The sequence below is a fragment of the Natrix helvetica genome, assembly GCF_964273705.1.
Source record: "Natrix helvetica genome assembly, chromosome: 1".
In the NCBI taxonomy this organism is placed as follows: Eukaryota; Metazoa; Chordata; class Lepidosauria; order Squamata; family Natricidae; genus Natrix; species Natrix helvetica.
Window position 1 is genome coordinate 240041668 of NC_138548.1, and position 18906 is coordinate 240060573.

Sequence of the window (18906 nt, forward strand, 5' to 3'; positions counted from 1 at the left end):
TTAATGCCACTGTATGGGCAACTAATTGATCAGAGGTTCAGTATTTCATAATTATTGGAATTACAATTAAAAATGCAAACAAATGCTCAAAGACACTGCTGTGCTGTTTTTGGAGGGTAATTTTCCTGCAGGAGGTCAAAGCATTGTAAGCACCCCCATCCACAAAAGGAATATGCTGTTAAAGCTCTGAGGTGATTTGGCTTTGAAAAGATGATCACAACTATTCCTGGGCTGGTGTGTTGCCCCTCTTGGTAATTGTTCCAAGAACCCTTTGCACTTTTAATAGTAGGGGCCACAACATCCGTTCTTAGAATGTTCCACCACTGTTGTGGTTATCTTTAGCATGCGTGCCAAACATTTAGCAGGGCAATGGAGGGAGAAGGTAACATTCAGAAGGTAATATTTCTAACCGTGTGTAGTTCTCTGGCTACTGGTCCATTCTTTCATTGTTACTAAGAGCCAGCCTCCCAATGCTAGTCATGGTGGTTTCCAATTGGATTCAGACCAGGTATGTACTCTGATTCCACAAGACCTTGGCTAGCGTACTGTTGCTTTTCTTGTAGCACAAACATTGGGAAGTCACAGATACATTTCCGTATCATGGAATAGGTTGTGGCTGTGACTATAAATTATGTCTGCTTATTCCCAAGATCCACCACATATACAACTTGCTCCACTTAATTTTTTTAAATTTCTTTATTTGAATTGCTAAGCCACCCAATTCCGATTTTAGCTGGAAGGTATACCATTATCACACTGCATTAGAAATTAGGAGTTAGGCATGGATTGTTTCAAACCTTAATTTCACACGATCAACATGAAGGCGAGAAGGCAATCTTATAACATTGTTCATATGGGAAAGTTAGTTAACCAAGAAATGAAGTATAGGCAGCACAGAAACACCAAAAGACCACCACTGTCCAGGAGAAACCTTTTAATCTCCAAGTCCTAAAGAAAGAGATTCTTGAAGAGCATAAACTGATCAAGTGAACACTTTCTAAAGCAGCTTTCCCAACCTGCTGCTTCCCTCAAGCACTGGGATTACATTTTTCCAAAACTCTCAGCCATATAACTCGGTTGAATTGCTCAGATGCATCCTCAGCTATTTTAATGCTGTGCCAACTTTTACACGTAGTACAGTAATTATTTCATGCTCCTGGACCCGTTGAGGAGAAATTATTTCAATAGTTCAAATAGGAAGATGTACCAATTAGGGTGGGAAGAACGGTATGAAAATCCAGTGAATTTAAAAAGTGACTATGGTCAACCTTCCCTCAAAAAGCATTTGCAGGTGGACCCTCTCCCTCATTTGCTATTGCAAGTCTTGATCCTGCCTTTCAATGAAAGAAGAAAGGCAATGTTAGGCTCCATTTTCTGGCATCTCCTACGTAAGACGTTCACACAAACTGTCCCATTTTCATATAGCACTGGGCACCTAAAAAAACAACCCTGAGGTAATCTGAGCCTGAGCTAGTCCGTTCTACTTTCTGACTCTACTGCAAGAGCCAATGTTTGTTTGGAAATCTTTGTATCTTTTGTCTCTCGTTCAGTCTAGGAGCCGACAGCCTTGCCACCCCTAAGCTCCATTTGCCAAGCTAGAGTCCCTATTTGCCTTGAATCATCTAAATCAGGGCTGTCAAACTCACAACCCGCAGGCCAGATGCCTCATATGCTGGCCACGCCCAGTTTAGCAAAGGGGGGGAAAGTCCTGATGCGTCATGTGATGCTGCCATAACGATGCGAGTTTGACAGCCCTAATCTAAATCAAAATTTCTCAGCCTTAGTAACTTTTTAAGATGTGTGGATTTTAACTTGCTAGGCTTGAGAAACACAGATCTAAATAATTCCAGAGCAAAAGGTGCACTGCTGCAAATACTATGTTAAGAAAGGAACTGGTCTGAGAGAGGAGCAATGAAAGGAGCTATAAACCAATCTTCCTCCTTAAAGAAAAAATAATAATTTGGCAAAGTTTGACTTTTTAAAAATGCATACACAACACACACACACACAGAGCAGTTTTTTAAAGCAGTACAATGCGTCTGAGAATTATATTTATGTGAACAGAGACTATAAAGTAAATGATTCAACAACTGGAGAAATGATTTTCAAGAAAGAACTGTAATAGAAGATGCAATATTAAGGTAATTGTAGCACATGCGATCAAAAACAAGGCCAGTGAGCTTCATCTTTTAAATAATTTTCCTTAGGATTGCGGCCTTATCTGAACTATCAGAGTTAGAGATTTTCTGTAGCTGTTTTTTAGCTAAATTTCTTTATATAAAAATATAGATTTTGAGATATTTATATCTGGGTATCATAAGTCACAGGGAAATGTACAAGTTGTGATGGAAATGCTCACTAACAGAAAGTCTCCAAGTTTGCATGGGAGACTTAAACAGGATCTACATAGCATGCTAAGCCACGGTTTAACTTTGATTTACTGAATAAACCACAATGATTGGGTTCACTCAACACATTAAGCCAGACAATACAATTCTGGGCTAAGTGTATCACAGAAACCAGTCTTGATGTTTTTTCAGAAATTGAGAACAGAGAGCACAGAAACTATGATCACATTTGAACTTGAATGATTATAATGATAAGGTTGATAAATTTATATTTGAGGCAGCTGTGACTGCTTTTTAAAGCCACTGGGGGGGAAAAAGCAGCTGCAAATGACTTCAGGTTGTGCAAAGGATCAGATGAAGGAGGCGGTTTAATATTTGGCCAAAGTTCACACCAAAAGCTTTGCCACTTCTAGAGGAAAGAAACACCACTATTATCATCATTTCTTTCTGGGGAGAAAAAGCAGCAGCTCGATATAGATTTTGTACAGTCAGCTGCGGGCTACTATTATGAAGAATAAGGCAGAGGTTTGCATCCAGTATAATTCATTAGGGTTTGTTCAATAAGAATTTAAAAGAAAGAATGGGTAAATGGCATAGAAACAGAACACAGCTCTTAAAAATGGACAGCTAATTTGCTTCTATCACTCCATATTTGAAGTCAAATGTATTTTAGGAATTGGGTTTGCATTGCTCATTATCACCAGACGCTGGCGCTATAACTGGAATTCAAACTGGAAGAGCACTCAAAATGCTGGGAAGTCCAGTTCCATTTTGATAACTATTGTTTCCTAGAACAACTCACTAATCTTGGGTTACATAAATACAAGGAGCGAGCTGAATGGTCTTCGTTACATCTTACCAGACTTTGAGAGCCAATAGGACAGAAGGGGGGGGGGGAGCTTATTTGTGACTGAATTAACATCTACTTTAGAAGGCAAATGCAACTTAAAAAGAAAAATTAAAAAAAAAACAAAAAAAAACCCAGGAATACAGTATTGGCTTAGTCACAGAACAAAGGATCTTTCAAACAGCATGGACCCAATAGTAAGGCAGAGGTCAAGCTGTCTAAACTAACTTGTTTTGGCAACAGAAGACACACCTGCACCAGTCAAGATGTGTCAGTAAGAAGACACAGCAAAAGGAGTTTGGGCATTGTAGGACTAAACTAGCTTTTTAATGGTCCCTCCTTGGTCTATTTAAAGCTACAGAGACATAAAGCAAGTGCTCAGGCAACAGATGGTGCTAGTTGCACACAGAAAATATTCCTTTGCTGCATAACATTCCCCAAACATCCTAACTTGCTGGAAAAGGTATGCACAATAACTTAGCCATCCGTGGGCCTTGCAGCATAAGGATCATCACAGACAAGCGGGATGGATGTAGGACCATTAGGAGAGAAAAGACCATTAATACAAAATTAAAGTGTCAAATCAAGACAATTGCTTTGAGGAGCCCAGCTCTTCTAAACATGGATTCAGTAAAACTTTTACTTTTATCCAGCAAAAGTCCAACGCAAGGCAAGGAGGGAGCTGCCAGGAAGCGCTTCGGAAGGTTCAAGTCCGTGTCAGCTCCAAGTGTGTTAAGTGACCAGGGTCTGGGTGGTGCATTTCATCTGACGGCCCAAAGCTTCTCTTGACAGCTCGGAAGTCCTGTTCAAATCCATAGGCTTTGATAAAAGACGAAAAAGGATTTCCAGGAGAAAACGTTAACCGACAAACCTAGGACACTGCAAAACTGCAAGGTTCGTCTATCTCTGCGGCTATTCTTAAAAACGTTTATGAACGTTGCCTATCGCTGCAAAGGCAAAGAAGGCAGGGCCTGCTTTCTGGTCTATCTAGGTCTCCGCCCAATATAGCAGCGTAGAGCATCCTTTTCAAAACTCATCGTTCCCCAAGGGTCAGGTTTCTCTTCTATTTCTAATGAGCAAAAGGAAAAGCACACCAGCATGCCACTTAAATGCCATTTAACTACCAGAACAGAGTTGGAGGGAAAGACATGTAAACTGTACAAGGACCTCACAGAAATACAACACAGGTGAAAAGGGAAATCAAAAGGTGCAAGGTACCCGCTGTAACCCAACATTTCTGGATCAGCTGATGACAGGAGCTGAACGATCATTTGTCACCGTTGGTTTGAGCTGGACGTTGGCAAAAGGATTCCTGTAGAGAGAAAGCAAGGCATCGTTTTAGCCAGAACTGTGTCCAGGACACAAGCGGTCTGTATTGACAAGGACAACAAAACGAAGTGGAATGCAGGGATGACGCAAACACCAAAGATAACTACAAACATAGTCCCCACCGCAGCCAAAGAAACATCATGTCTTCACAAAACAAGCAACACTATGAATCTTTAAACAATGGCTTTGCCTGGAAAATATTTTTGGCCTAAATGCCAAGTTTCAGTGACAAACTACCTCAATGTTTCCTTTACCCAGCCAAGCTTAAATGCATGGAAGACTATCCAGGACATGGACGGATGAATAGACAGTGCTTTGTGTCATGCAGAAAGCAACACACACACACACACACACACCGCTGTAAATAGATGTCCATTTCACCCTTCCCTGATCACTCACCCACAAATATGTTGGACTACAACCACCATTAACCCAAACAAGTTAGAGCAATATGCATTGTAGCCAAACGTGCTGGGAGGCGTTGGCCTCAGATCAAGTGATGGGATTGGAACGTAGGTCACAGTTGCCATGACACCACAATAGTCCCTCCTCTTATTGAAACAAAGAAAGTAAGCTGCTTTCTCAGAAAAAGTTATTTTGTCAGGAAGACAGTATAACTCTCCTTTAGGGGAAGGTCGACCTTTGTCTTTGTTTCCTGACCATACCTCATTCCCTGTTGCTCCACTGCGACTCTAATCAGTATGAATTTCTTCTTGGAGAATTTAGGTATCACCTTGTCATGCTCCACATTCTTGGAGTGTAGGAGAGTCACAGGGTACTTGTACCGGCTCTGGGCTACAAAAATCTGCTTGACTGTAGATTACAACTAGTTAGATGATCAGCTACTAAGACTCTCGGAAGAAATGTTCATGCCAGTGGCAGCATGGCCCAGATCCAGGAAACACAAACAGCTTACAGCCCATGAAGTTTGGAACAAAAATACAAAAACAGCTAAAGAACGTAGAGTGCGTACCTCCAAGACATAGGCTGGTACTAAAGATTCTTCTGATCAAAATAGGCATGTTCACGTCAATCTTATTTTAATGGATTCCTTTCTCCCCAAAAAAGAGGGCTCTTCTATTTTAAGACAGATAATGTAAGAAAAAATCATCTACAGTTCTTCTGATCATTACTGAGGAGCGTGGATACATATGCAGCCAAAGTAGCATCACCCATGACCAGAAGAAACATTTCAGAAAGGTGGAGAGGATTCTGACATTTGTGGAAGCACTCCATGTCCAATAGCAACAGAAAAATTCTGGAACTCCATTTCCACGTATCTTCATGAGGACTGAACACACTCAGTGGATAGGAATAGTGGCTGACTGGCAGAAGAAAGGAGGAGTGGAATGGTTCGTCAATAATCAATCAATAAGCATAGCCACCCATCTCAAGCTAGTGACTCTTGGGGAGGGGGGGAACGGACGATGACAATCATAAAATTATTCCAGAAAGCCACATTCTGCTGCAGCTCCAGCTTGTTCTTCCATAAATTCAAGCCATATGAAAGTAGAGTTCCACCTCCCAGTTAGAACTCTAGGTCTTCTACCAATTGGTCAACCTTCATGTAAAGGAGGAGGAACCTGTAATTTATTTCCAGGTCTCCTGAGCAAGTAAACTCTTACCAGATTATTCTTCTCCCCACCACCCCAGCAAAATGTCACCTGTTATTGATATGTATATATATATTGCTCCCACATACAAAGAAAGCATTGCTTCCTCCAGAACATCTGGCATCTATTCAGGGTAAGCTGCTGCTCTCCCAATCTTTTGTTAACAAGTAACTGTTGTGGGTCTACTTTACTCTCAGGGCGGGCAGGCTGTTCCATCATGGACAAATCTAGAACCAGGCTGAGGTTACAGAGTGATGTGGGGGAGGCATTTCCAGCCAATTACAAATTGCATTTCTGATCTTTCCTGGCTCAGAGAGGCTGGAGGGGGCGTTGCATCAGCTGTTCCCCAAGAAGCAACAATTCGCAGAGTGTGGCTCAGCTGCAGAGAAATTGTGTTTGAAGACTGTCCAGACTGATTGGCCTTTGGCCAAGGGGAACAGATTTCAGATCCTACAGTCTCCTCTCTTAAAATAACAAGCAGCCTAACTTTCTTTTTAAGAGACACAGCTTATCTGAGGGATAGCCAATGCACTACACACACAAGCAATTTGCCTCTTTGTAATTTCTGCTCTTTTGGGCCACACAGATTTTCTTCTCTAAAGACACGGGCAGAGGGAATGCTGCATAAAGCACCTAAAAAAAAGGAGGGACTTTTTTAATGGATTGCTTTCAAGTCCATATTTGCCAACTCAGTGATAGGGATTTGAAGACTGTTTCTGGGGACATTAGATGAACCCTCTTTAGAGTCATTGACCAAGGTGAGATTTATACCGTGCCCCTATTTGTGAAAGCTACATGTACACCATGAGTGAAATGTTCCTAAAACAAAGTATTTTATTTTGATGGCAGCATCATTTCATTTGATTTTCTTTCGTTTTTGCTCTACAGAATGTCAGGTTTTCTTTAGTCTTATATATTCATGACAAGAAAAAATGCCTGTGCAATCCTGTACATGTCCACTTAAAAAAAAAAAGTTCCACTGAGTTGAACTAGGTTGAATCCCATGTAGATGCAGGATGGATGTTTGCCATAAAAACAGGCAAAGGGCACTTTCCACCCAGCAAGATCAACCTGAAGCCAACAGAAAGGAGCTTGTGTGTTCAAAGAAAACAGATGGCCCACAATTATTTGCAGAGGAAAGAGAAGCTCAGGGGATTCATAATGTAGAATACAAATGGATGCTTAGCGTAGCAGCTATATAGTCAGGGCGAGGAGCTGAATTACAATTTCTAACAGCTCCTGCCCACATGGCCAATAAACTGGGATCCTGGGAGATATAGTTCAGAAACACCAGGTAACTCTACTTACCCCATTCCTGGCAACTGATGCTTGGTGCATAAAATGGACATTTCCTTATTGGAAGGCGAGGGGGTATTGCTTTGTCTAATGCTATTAGGGATTTTAAAACCAGTAGTGCATTATCTTCCCTAAACCAATTGTAGGCACTAATATGCCCAGGGTGCCTACCTAGGTACCTGCCATACTCCCTGACTTATCTTTAATTTTAAAAATTAAACAGGAAGACGGCACAGAAGACAATATCTCTAATTTCCAAGAACGTCTCTAAAAACCAACAAAAAATGTAAACTAGGGTAATATACTGCATCCAGCAAGAAGCAAACATTCCCAGTTTGTTACACCCACCACAACAGACCATTCACCTGACGGTAGTCCTTTAAGCATGCCCTTGAATTTCAACGTGCCTATCTGCTAAAGGGGGGGGGGGGGAAACACCGACTTATTTCTGGCCGAAACATTTCATATATTAATTCTGAATGCATGCCTGCTGATGGCATCCTCCTTTTGCCAAGTCTGCCTAAAGAAGCTGCCTACATTTTTTTGTAATAAAGCATGATTCCATGAGATAAAGAGAAAATTCAGCCCACATCTGTGCTCTTTTCTGGGTTAAGAAAGTCACAGGTACACAATGATACAAGTCTGGGCCTGTTTGTTCTAACCCATCAACAGAGAAAAGGAAAACAGTAAATGACCTGGCTTCCACCTAGATTCAATTGGTGTATGGAGATTTAGCCTCCAATTCTCACAAGAACTGGCCTTTATCAGGTGCTAGAGGGAACTTAAAAATGAGAAAACTCATTCACAGATCTTCAGTTTCAAACTCAACGTGTCTACCAGTGCTGTCTCGATAGTAAACTCTCTGTGATGGGCAAGGGGTTGAGTAGGAGGGAGAAATATTCAAATCAAAGCTAAATTATAGGAGAAATTGGCTGGTGGCATTCATCAGCAGAGATTCTAAGAAAAGAAAACGAAGCTATTCAAAGAAATCCACGATACCTTTAAAACATCCAAGTGCAAGAGTGTAACGAGGTCCTTTATTTATGAAAGATTCTAGTCTTCTTCGCTGCCCTCCAGTGTATGCCTAAGACAGCGATACAATGGAAACAGCAGTGTGCTTAGCACTGTTGAGAGCATATGCACCAAAGACAAATTCCTTGTGTGTCCAATCACACTTGGCCAATAAAGAATTCTCTCTCTCTCTCTCTCTCTCTCTCACAGACACACATATACACAGACACACATCTATCTATCTATCTATCTATCTATCTATCTATCTATCTATCTATCTATCTATCTATCTATCTATCATCTATCTATCTATCTATCTATCTATCTATCATCTATCTATCATCTATCTATCATCTATCTATCTATCATCTATCTATCTATCTATCTATCATCTATCTATCTATCATCGTCTGTGACTGTGTCTGTCTGTCTGTCTATCATTGTCTGTCTGTCTGTCTGTCTGTCTGTCTATCTATCTATCTATCTATCTATCTATCTATCTATCTATCCATCTATCATCTATCTATCATCTATCTATCTACATATCATCCATCCATTCCATCCATCTATCTCTATCATCTCTATCTCTATATATCTATCATCTATCATCTACCATCTATCTATCTATCATCTATCTATCTATCTATCTATCTATCTATCTATCTATCTATCTATCTATCTATCTACCTACCTACCTACCTACCTACCTACCTACCTACCTACCTACCTACCTACCTACCTATCTATCTATCTATCTATCTATCTACATATCTATATCATCCATCCATCCATCCATCCATCCATATCATCTATCTAAAGCAAGGCTGGATATTCTGTAACCCACATGCAACTCCTCAAATCTCTTTTCTGTGACTCTGCAGTTCACAAAAACATGTTGCCAAATTTAGGAGTTATTGACTTTCCTACCAGGTTTGAGTAAAAAACCAAAGGGGGAAAAATTCCTTAAATCTACTGAACTTACACCCTATTATTATTTTTTTAAAAACCAAAAATCCTCTCCGTACAAGATGCAGAAAAAAAAATACCCCTACTTATTCTCATGACATCATCATATCCATTAACTGCTGTGTTTCTTGTAGTCCTTGGCTGATGAAAAGATAATGCAAAAAAGAAAAAAAAGCAGCTTATATCCCATGAAAATTTATCTCAATGAAGGAAAATGGAGCCTGGAGCCAAAAAAATATATATATCAGGGATTCAATTCCACTTTTGGCTGTTGTCAGATGCCCATTTTTCTGACCTCCTGCTGTGTTGCTCCAGGCTACCGAATATGCTTCATTGGGAGCTGCATTTCTCCCACATTACCTCTGGGTTTAAAAAATTTAGCAAATACATTTCTTTCATCCGGTTTTTGATTTGTTAATTGAGCTTAGCATCAATTTTAATATGGGTTTATATTATGTTAATTTATGTTTGAAATTGGTTATATTTCCCTTTTAACATTTAACAATATTTGCTAGATTAAAAAGCAGAGGGTCCTCTTTATAGTTTTGGCATCTGGCTAGCCCCCATGATGCCAAAATGCTAATCACATCTTGTGATGTCATGAGACAACTTCTGCAATGCAAAGACCAAAGGGATGGAGTTTGCCTCAGGGCATCCCAAGACAAGTGGTACAACTCCCCCACCACCACCACTTCTCCAGATGCTCGTGGGAAAAAATGCTGGCATATAAAACAATTGATTAAATAATGGTCATAGAAGAATATCAATCCTGCCCAGATCAGTAATATTTTATTAATAAAACAATTATGGACAGCCATTCCCTGAAGCAAGGTTTTATAATATTGTATTAAGATCTGGGTTTGACTTGGATTCAGTTGAAAGTATTTATCTGATCCAAATGGTACTTTCTTTGCACAAAACGACAGCATTTCCAAATAAGTGTTTTCATTTGGCAGAATCAAGTACCTGTGGGAAAAAAGCTCTAGAAACCAGGAGCTACTGGGTAACTGAAGAGAAAGTATTTCCTCTTATGCTTGTAGGAAAAGAAAGTGCTACTTTGAGAATGTTTGCTAATCCCACAGTAACTGGTCCCTGGTTTGCTTTGCAATGTAATGTTTCTACGCACCAATGCAATGGCTAAATATTAACTGTAAGATGTGAACAAATAGCACATGGGGTATATGCACACAATCATTATTCACATGCCTTCTTTTAAAGAGGTCACAGCTGATAAATTTACCTGTGCTGTAATCTGGAGGGATCTATAAGCATTTTATGCTGTTCCTAACTTATTTCATGCTGTCCCAACTCAGGTTGGCTGCAGTTACCCAGCCTTGGCTGGTCTCCAAAGAGGTTAAGTGTCATCCACTAAGGTTAATATTTGGATAGGAAACGACCAGGACACCTCCCCACTGTACACTGGGAAGTTCTTTTAAAAAATACTGGAAGAAGGTATTGTAAATTACCTACGTATTATTGCCAAGAAAAAGATAGAAGTCTTCCCAGGTGGTCTGCAGGAGCAGTAACAGAGTTGGGCTGCTACGGGTTTGCCCAGGTTCGGGAGAACCCGTAGTTAACATTATGGCCGGTTCGGAGAACCTCCAAATCCCACCCCTGGCTGTCTCTGCCCACCCCACCCTGCCACCCCACCATGCCCCTCCCATGAGTCTCCATGTGGCCCATTTTGAATGCGAGGTAAATGCAGGGCCCACACGGAGGCTCAGATGGGGGGGGGGAATGGGCCTCCCAGAAGGCCTCTAGAGCCCGGGGGAGGCAGTTTTCGCCCTCCAAAAGACTCAAGGAAACCCTCCAGAACCTGGGGAAGGCAAAATCGCCCCCCCCCGCTAGCGTGGGGCAGAAGGCTGACTAGGCCACGCCCACCATGGCCACGGTCACCCAGCAACCGAGCAGAAAACCCATTGCTGAAATTTTTGAAGCCCACCCCTGAGCACCCCAGCATCTTTTTAGTGAGAGAGAGAGAGAAGTTGGGCTTGCTGTGCAGAAGCAGAGCAGCGGCTCTCAGCCTTTTGGGCAGCAGGGACCAGTTCCTTGAGGGAGGTTTTTCCACAGACCGGAGAGGGCATGGTTCCATGTGCTGCCTGTATCCCACAGATGGGGCTTTGCTTGTTTGCATGGCTCAGTTTCTTCCATGCCAAGGACCAGTGCCGATCCATGGACCAGGGGTTGGGGACCCCTGAAGTAGAGCATCATTTCTCTTTTGGACACAAACCCCTATTTGTAACCAGTATGGCTCTTTTTTTAAAAAAAGGATGGTTCAGTTCACAGCAGCAAAATTAATTATTCTATTTTTAAAGCATGGGGAATCAATATTTCCTACTTAATTAATGCATGAACTTAAAGTGACCCCTTATCCCCACAAGGGATGCTAAAATAGATTCTTGAAGCTGAAAGGGAACAGAGAAAAGTATTGAAAATTGTTCACACTGTGACTCACCAAGGAATAGTTAACTATTTTTGTAATAGCAAATGGGAAGGGAGGGGAAATGTGAGAGCCTGACAGAATTTTTTTTTTAAAACAGTGTGTCGCTGCTGAGCGGAGATGGAAGCCAAGATGGAGGAGGGAGAGCCATATCTATTTTATTTCTACCAGTCCCAACTTGTGTTTCCTTCCATTTGTCCTAGGGCTTGTATAAAAGTAGCTATTTGCCAGCATGACTTCCATGCAAGGCTAAAATTGCAGAGGGACGAAGGGCCATCTTTTAAAAAATAAAGCATTCCTTATTTTATTTTGTCTCACACTGACTTGTTCCTAAGAATAATGAGAAAAAAGAAAGAAAGTGAAAACATAAACAGTTTAGAAGAAAAATTGGCTCATTACCTTGTTGGCACTCTCCTGCATTCCCTCACATACAATGGGAGCTTTTATGTGGGCACACACACAAAAGCCATTTGATAATTCCAAGTTTACATTCCCATCCCTGGGGAAAGGTGGCAATGGGCAATCTGCAGGTACAAGGTCTCTTTTCTCACAACCAGACACCCACAACTGCAGCTGCATTGTCCTATGACAAAGTTCTGGCCGTAAAAGACATGAAGTCATACAGAACCACTCGGAAGGGAAAGAAAACCAATGAGCCCAAACCCAGGGCATTTGCCAACAATATTGCAGTAATTGTGCAAAAGCTTCAAAACGCTCGCTGGAAACCAGAAACCCCAGAGTGCCCAGATTTAAAAGCTCGGTGAAAATTCACACCCAGGAGCAATGTAGCAAGAAGAAAAGGTTGGAGGGGGGAAAAAAAGAACCACCAAGGAAGGGAGGATTTTATGGGTTGGCGGATATAAGTGTGGATTGCAAAGAGAGATTTACTCCCAAGATCAGAGGAGCAAAAGGAACCATTTCCATTAGCCAAAGAAAGGTGATGAAATTCCAATACCCATGGTGCTGCAAGCAGATTGAGCCATGCTCTGAACTGACCAGTTATCTGCAGAGAATGGAACCCTTTTCAAGGACTTATCTGCAATTGTTCAAGCCAGGCTTAAGTTTTCTATGCCCTCCGTGATCTCCATCTGTGGTTCCATATTTGCCAGCATTTAAGAAGTCAGTCCAGAGCATTTTTAGGAGTGAAGTGTGGGGCAGAAGGAAAGCAAGTGGGCACGTGGAAAAAAAGACGGTAAACTTACAACTACTGTATACACAGTCAGGGATACATCTCAAAACCTGGCCACTTCAACATCCGGGCTGTAATGGAAAAATAGAGAGCCGGTTTGTAGACCAGTATGTGACAAACACGTATAAGTCCGTTCTAATGGAGAGGGGACAAGGGTGACCAGGCCACTTAAAGACACAACATCCAGTGGAGAGATATTTCTCCATTAGACGTCAGCTAATTCGGACCCAAGAGGCAAGAGAGTTCACTTTTTTTACCTTTGGCAATTTTAATTCTTCTTGACTGCCAAAGTCAATGGCAAGAGAATTAAAGGGAAGGAGGAAACGGCCTTTGTTTTCTTCTCAATTGCCTCAGGTTTAAAGAGAGATCACTCTGTGTCCTGGCTTCCTGCTAGAGGAGATATTTTACCTAACACTCTTCCCTACACATGTAAACTTTTCAGATGCATTCTTTCAAAAAGGAGCTGTCTTTTACCTGGGTCTTCGTAACTTTCCCGGTACAGGAAGCCCTCGTCTTACGACCAAAATGTCTGTTGCTAAGTGAGACATTTGTTAAGTGAATTTTGCCCCATTTTGCGACCTTTCTTGCCACAGTTGTCAATCACCACATTTGTTAAAAGAGTGACATGGCTGTTAAGTGAATCTGGCTCCCCCATTGAGTTTGTTTGCCAGAAGGTCACCCAAAGTGAAAACATTACCCTGGGACACTGCAAACGTCACAAATATGGGCCAGATGCCAAAATGTCTGAAATCTGATCATATTACCATGGGCAACAGTCGTAAGTGAGAAAAACAATCCCAAGTCACTTTTTCCAGTGCTGTTGTGACTTTGAACAGTCACTAAATGAACTGTTGTAAGTCAAGGGCCACCTATACTTGGAATTTTTTAAAAAATGTTTGGAATGAGATTATGCTAGCATATCAACCACATGAGGAAAACTGAATGTAGCTTCCACAAAGTGAAACCATGCTGCGGTGGGGTTATTTTTGATTACCACATGGACAGCAACAGGGTGGGGAAGAAAATAAAAGGCTAGATTATCCCAATATTATTTTGGGATAACACAGACACAGCTGAACATATTGTATCTTTAGAAATCCCCCAAACGCTTTGCTATAATTCTTGTATTTTCTCACTCCACTGCCTTCCAGATATCTCAGATTTCAAACTCTATTATTATACAGCCAGAATGACCGAAGGCTGGATATTGCTAAAGTTGTAATCTAAAACATTAGGAGGCTATGCTCAACAGATCTATAAACAGAAGTGTTTAATTTTTGACCTTCAACAACTTTACCTTTAACTACACTTATTAGATGTGGCTTAGGTTCTCCTGCAACAAACTTTCAAGTTCAAATGATCTGATTCTTGGTAATCAAGGAGAGAAGCAACTTAGAACTGAGGAGAAACTTCCTGACGGTGAGAACAATTAATCAGTGGAATAGCTTGCCTCCAGAATTTGTAAATGCCCCAACACTGGAAGTCTTTAAGAAGATGCTGGATAGCTATTTGTCTGAAACGGTATAGGGTTTCCTGCCTAGGCAGGGGGTTGGACTAGAAGACCTCCAAGGTCCCTTCCAACTCTGCTATTGTATTGCATTGTACTGTAAATACTCTGACAAGTTTCATACCTAAGCTCTTGACCAATAGGGCTTGTTGGAAAGATTCTTCCACCAGATGTTGGTGATCAGAACTAGAACAGGAACAGCTGGTGAACCTGTATAGCTTCCTGTCCTGAGTTTGAGAAAGTCTCTTTTTCAGTCTCACTTTTTATTTATTTTATTTATTTATTTATTAAATTTATAGATTAATGTGTAGAGTGGAAATAATAGTAACTTGCACACTCACAGCAATGAAGAGATGACTGAGCATTAAAGGGAAATTGAGAAAATGGGGATTGGGCCAACAGCCTTTTGTATTACAAATACACCAGCAATAACAATAGCACTTAGACCTAAAGGTGTTTTTTTTTCCAATAGACAACTGGTTTTTCTTTGAAGACATTTCGCTTCTCATCCAAGAAGCTTCTTCACCTAATAGCACTTATATACCACTTCATAGTGCTTTATAGTCCTTTCTAAGTGGTTTGCAGAGTCAGCATATTGCCCCCAATGATCTGGGTCCTTATTTTACTGACCTCGGAAGGATGGAAGGCTGAGTCAAGCTTGAACCCTATCAGGATCAAACTCCAGACTGGGGGCAGAGTTAGCTTGCAATACGGCATTCTAACCATTGTATCATCACAGTTCTAAACAATCTAAGTGTGAGTGTATAATCTGACAAGGATAAAGTCAGCCAAATAAATAGATTTTTAAAAAAAAATTCAAGAAAATTACCCAAGCCCAACTCAATGGAGGAAGTAAAACTTTTATTCAAATATAATACAGGGCACATTTCTTTTCAGCTTGATTTTGTTCTTGTTGGGGTTTTTTTTGTTTTTGTTTCTTAGCTTTTTTTAAAAAAAGAAAGGAAAAAAAGAAAAAAGAACACAATTCCTCTCCCCACCAGCACTTTTACAGTGTTCACACAGTACTTGTGCATTTTTTGTTTTGCTTTGTTGTCTGTATTCTACAGAGTATCCTTGATGTAAACGTTGCTTGAGCAAAGCTATGACAATGAGGATCTTACTACATATGCCCCAAGTCTATTATATAAAACAAAAGCTTTGTTATATATGTAAAGATAGAACTTTTGTATATACAATTAGTCAAGATAATATTGCCAGCAGCTTCCGATACAGATCAAATATTTCGACTGTTTTTCACTTAATTCACATTGGGGGCATCACACAAAGGCATCGGCAAGTGTGGTTAAAAAAAAAGTCAATATGGTAGTTAAGACAGCATCGTCAAAGCCTGGCCTCTTTTTAAATGTGCATTATATAAAACACAGGTGAAGTTTTGATTGCACTATTGTGGGTCACCATCTTGACTTTTTTTGCACCCTATCCTGCAGTCACACTTGGGTCATAACAGGAATACAGCTTCACATTGTAGACTGTAACTCATAGTTTCCCAACTTTTAGTCTCTTTAAGACCTGTGGACTTCAACTCCCAGAATTCCCCAGCTGCTGCGGGTTGGAGAATTCTGGGAGTTGAAGTCCACACGTCATAAAGTTTCCAAGGTTGGGGAAACCCTGTTGTAACACAAAGCTGAAAGCCTTCAGTCTTCAGCATAGGTTGTGTGTCTGACCTCCTAGAACAGTTATCGTGAACCTTTTCAGCATTGAGTGCCCGAACTGGAACATGTGTGCATGCCAGAGCACCGGAAGCACTGAAGATCAGCTGGCCGGCGTGCATTTGCCTCTTTTTTTGGCCATTTTTGGCTGTTTTCTAGTTGTTTTCTGGTCGAAAAATGGCCTGAAAACAGCCTGAAAAACGAGCTGAAAATGGCCTACAAACGGCCCAAAAAATGCCCCCAAAATGGCCGGAAAATAGCCCCAAAACAGCCTGGTTTGGAGGCATTTTTTTTTGGCTGATTTTAGGTCGGTTTCCAGCAATCTGGTGCCCATGAAGACATACACACCAGAAACCAGAAAGAGCAGCTGTCGATGGCACACATGCCCATAGAGAGGGCTCTGCGTGCCACCTCTGGCACGCGTGCCACAGGTTCGCCATCACGGGCCTAGAATTTGATAACGGAAAAAGCAGTCCCAATCAGGAGTCATTAGTTTCAACCCTACTTGGTTTGCCTCTGAAATTAGTTTAAGACACATAAAGAAGACTGAAGGCTTTTTTTAAAGGAAAGGAAAGCAGTTGAAATTTGAGCAAAAAGAGAAAAAAAATCTCCATGTTCAGAACTGGAACTTCAAAACACAGGCAGTTTGGTCTTCCCTTTCTACCAAGACGACCAAAAAGAAAAGAAAACCCCTCCAGTTTTATAAAGAGAAAGTCTTTGGATTGATCTGGCAATCTGCATAATACAACAGAAGAGGCCCTTCCCCTCCCTCCTTACTCCACTGCCCTTTTCAGCATAACTCTGAGGTAACAAATACCTTCCTACAAAATATATATCATAATAGAATAGAATAATAATATAATATGCTTGTGTCTGTCATAGATATAAAACAAAATACTTTACAAAATGGGAGACTCCGTTGGTGCTCAGTTTAACAGTCCAATTCTTGCCAAAACCAACACAGTAGTACCCGAGCATCCCAATGCCCCTTTTCTTTTGACACAGAGAACTGATTTTGTGATAAAGTTGCAAAAAAAGGATAGTTGAAGTAACAGTACGTACACCATATGCCATGCATATTTTGTTTCCAGATTGTTGTTTTTGTTTAAAAAAAAAAAGAGGGCGGGAATCTTGCACTTATTTTGTTATAAATGTGCAGCTTGCATTAACGTCTCTGAAAAGAGAGAATGTAATAAGAAAAGTAATTTATAAAAGAAAGAGAGGGGGTGGGTGGGAGAGAGAGAGAGAGAGAGAGAGAGAGAGAGAGATGCAGCATCTTTATCTACTTTAGTTTATCTCAATTGCATCCAGTAATGGCTGTGAAAAGTAACATTCCTTATCGGGATGTTTTCCTGCTTCAAAATCGGTGGTTGCAAATACCAGGGGACGGGGAAGGAGCAGCTCCGAGTGTTCCTCAAAGCGTGGTCCTCGGGGTCCCAGGGATGCGAGGAGGAGCTGGCACGGTTGCTTTGAAAAGAGGACAGGCAGGAGGGGAAAAAATGTGCATCTCAGTAGAAAGAAGGAAATGAAGGGGGACAGAGAAGCAAAACAAGGAAGTCTTCCAAGCAGCAGCTGCCATTTCTAGTCAAGATTCCTTCTCTCACACTGTAGATACCAACGTGCCACTGCCGCTGTGGAACAGAAAGAAAAAGCACACAATTCGACCCAAACTCACTTCACCAGAAAGAGAGACAGAGACAGAGAAATAATAACCAAGAGTAGATGGAGGAGCACCAAGTAAGCTGCAATGCATTGATATTGGAATTAGGGAGCAAGGGTAGAGAGAGGGTGGGCAGGGAGCAATGAGGAAACTATTTGCAGCTTCATTACAGCTCAGAAAGGGCAGATTCTCTTGGGGTTCATCTAAGTAGCAGAACCCACTACATTAGAAGTGGTTGCCATACTCGGAAAACAGAAGGAAAAGAAGATTAGGTTGCTTCTCTGTGACATCTACGTCGCTTCTAATTGCTTGGATGTGGATTTTGCATTCATTCCTGGTTTGGTAAGGGGCATTTCCATCACTGTGTCTCAGTTTGAAGGCCACAAGGTGTGTGTGTGTGTGTGTGTGTGGGATGTAGTCTAACAAATATGCAACTAGAGATGCAAGAAGAGCAAAATGTAGAATCTACTGTTCACCCCTGCTTCAAAAAAAAAACGTAGTCCGTTTAACTGGGAATATTGCATTTAAAACTGAAGTTGTGTCCCACCGAATAAAGGACTCACAAATGCACTGCAGAAAAGGGAGACATGTGATGCGGGGTACGTTCAGTTAATTCAATCCGCCAACCATGTCTGTTGAGCATGCCTACGGCCCTGCATGAGTTGCAATGCAACGTAAAGAATAGTCATATTTTCCCATCACTGCACACAGCAGGGGAAACTCTGTGGTAATTAATACAGTGGCATTCAACGACGCTGATCTTCCTTTTTAGTCTGACTTAACAGGAAAATGAAAAAGGATACTTTATGGAATGATGACATGCAAGAGGTCTGGGCATGAGGAAAAAATGCAAACAAGAATGACCGCTGCAAAAAACATAGAGGGACTGATATCGTACAATGTACAGAGAAAAGAAAGGATGATTACAAAGAAGAGAGCAAGGAAAAAAATTAACAAGAGAAAATTCAAAGCAATTTTCACAGGAATCAAAATTGTTTTGGAAGTGGGTGAAAAGGAGCCTCCAGTAGCG

General features: G+C 41.1%; 1 protein-coding gene across 3 annotated transcripts in view; it reads right to left on the reverse strand.

Moving 5' to 3' along the window:
• Positions 1-291: 291 nt before the first annotated feature.
• BAIAP2 (BAR/IMD domain containing adaptor protein 2) overlaps positions 292-18906 on the reverse strand; it is an 84526-nt gene continuing 65911 nt past the window's right edge. The window contains exons 11-12 of one of the 3 annotated variants that reach the window (XM_081935629.1): positions 13053-13110; positions 480-4507 (exon numbers count right to left, since the gene is read on the reverse strand). In XM_081935629.1, the coding sequence (XP_081791755.1) occupies positions 13083-13110 (28 nt within the window). In that variant the 3' untranslated portion in view covers positions 480-4507; positions 13053-13082. Of the gene's footprint in view, positions 4508-13052; positions 13111-15392; positions 17848-18906 lie in introns of those variants that run through there. The other 2 variants (XM_081935627.1, XM_081935628.1) reach the window with 2 other exon arrangements.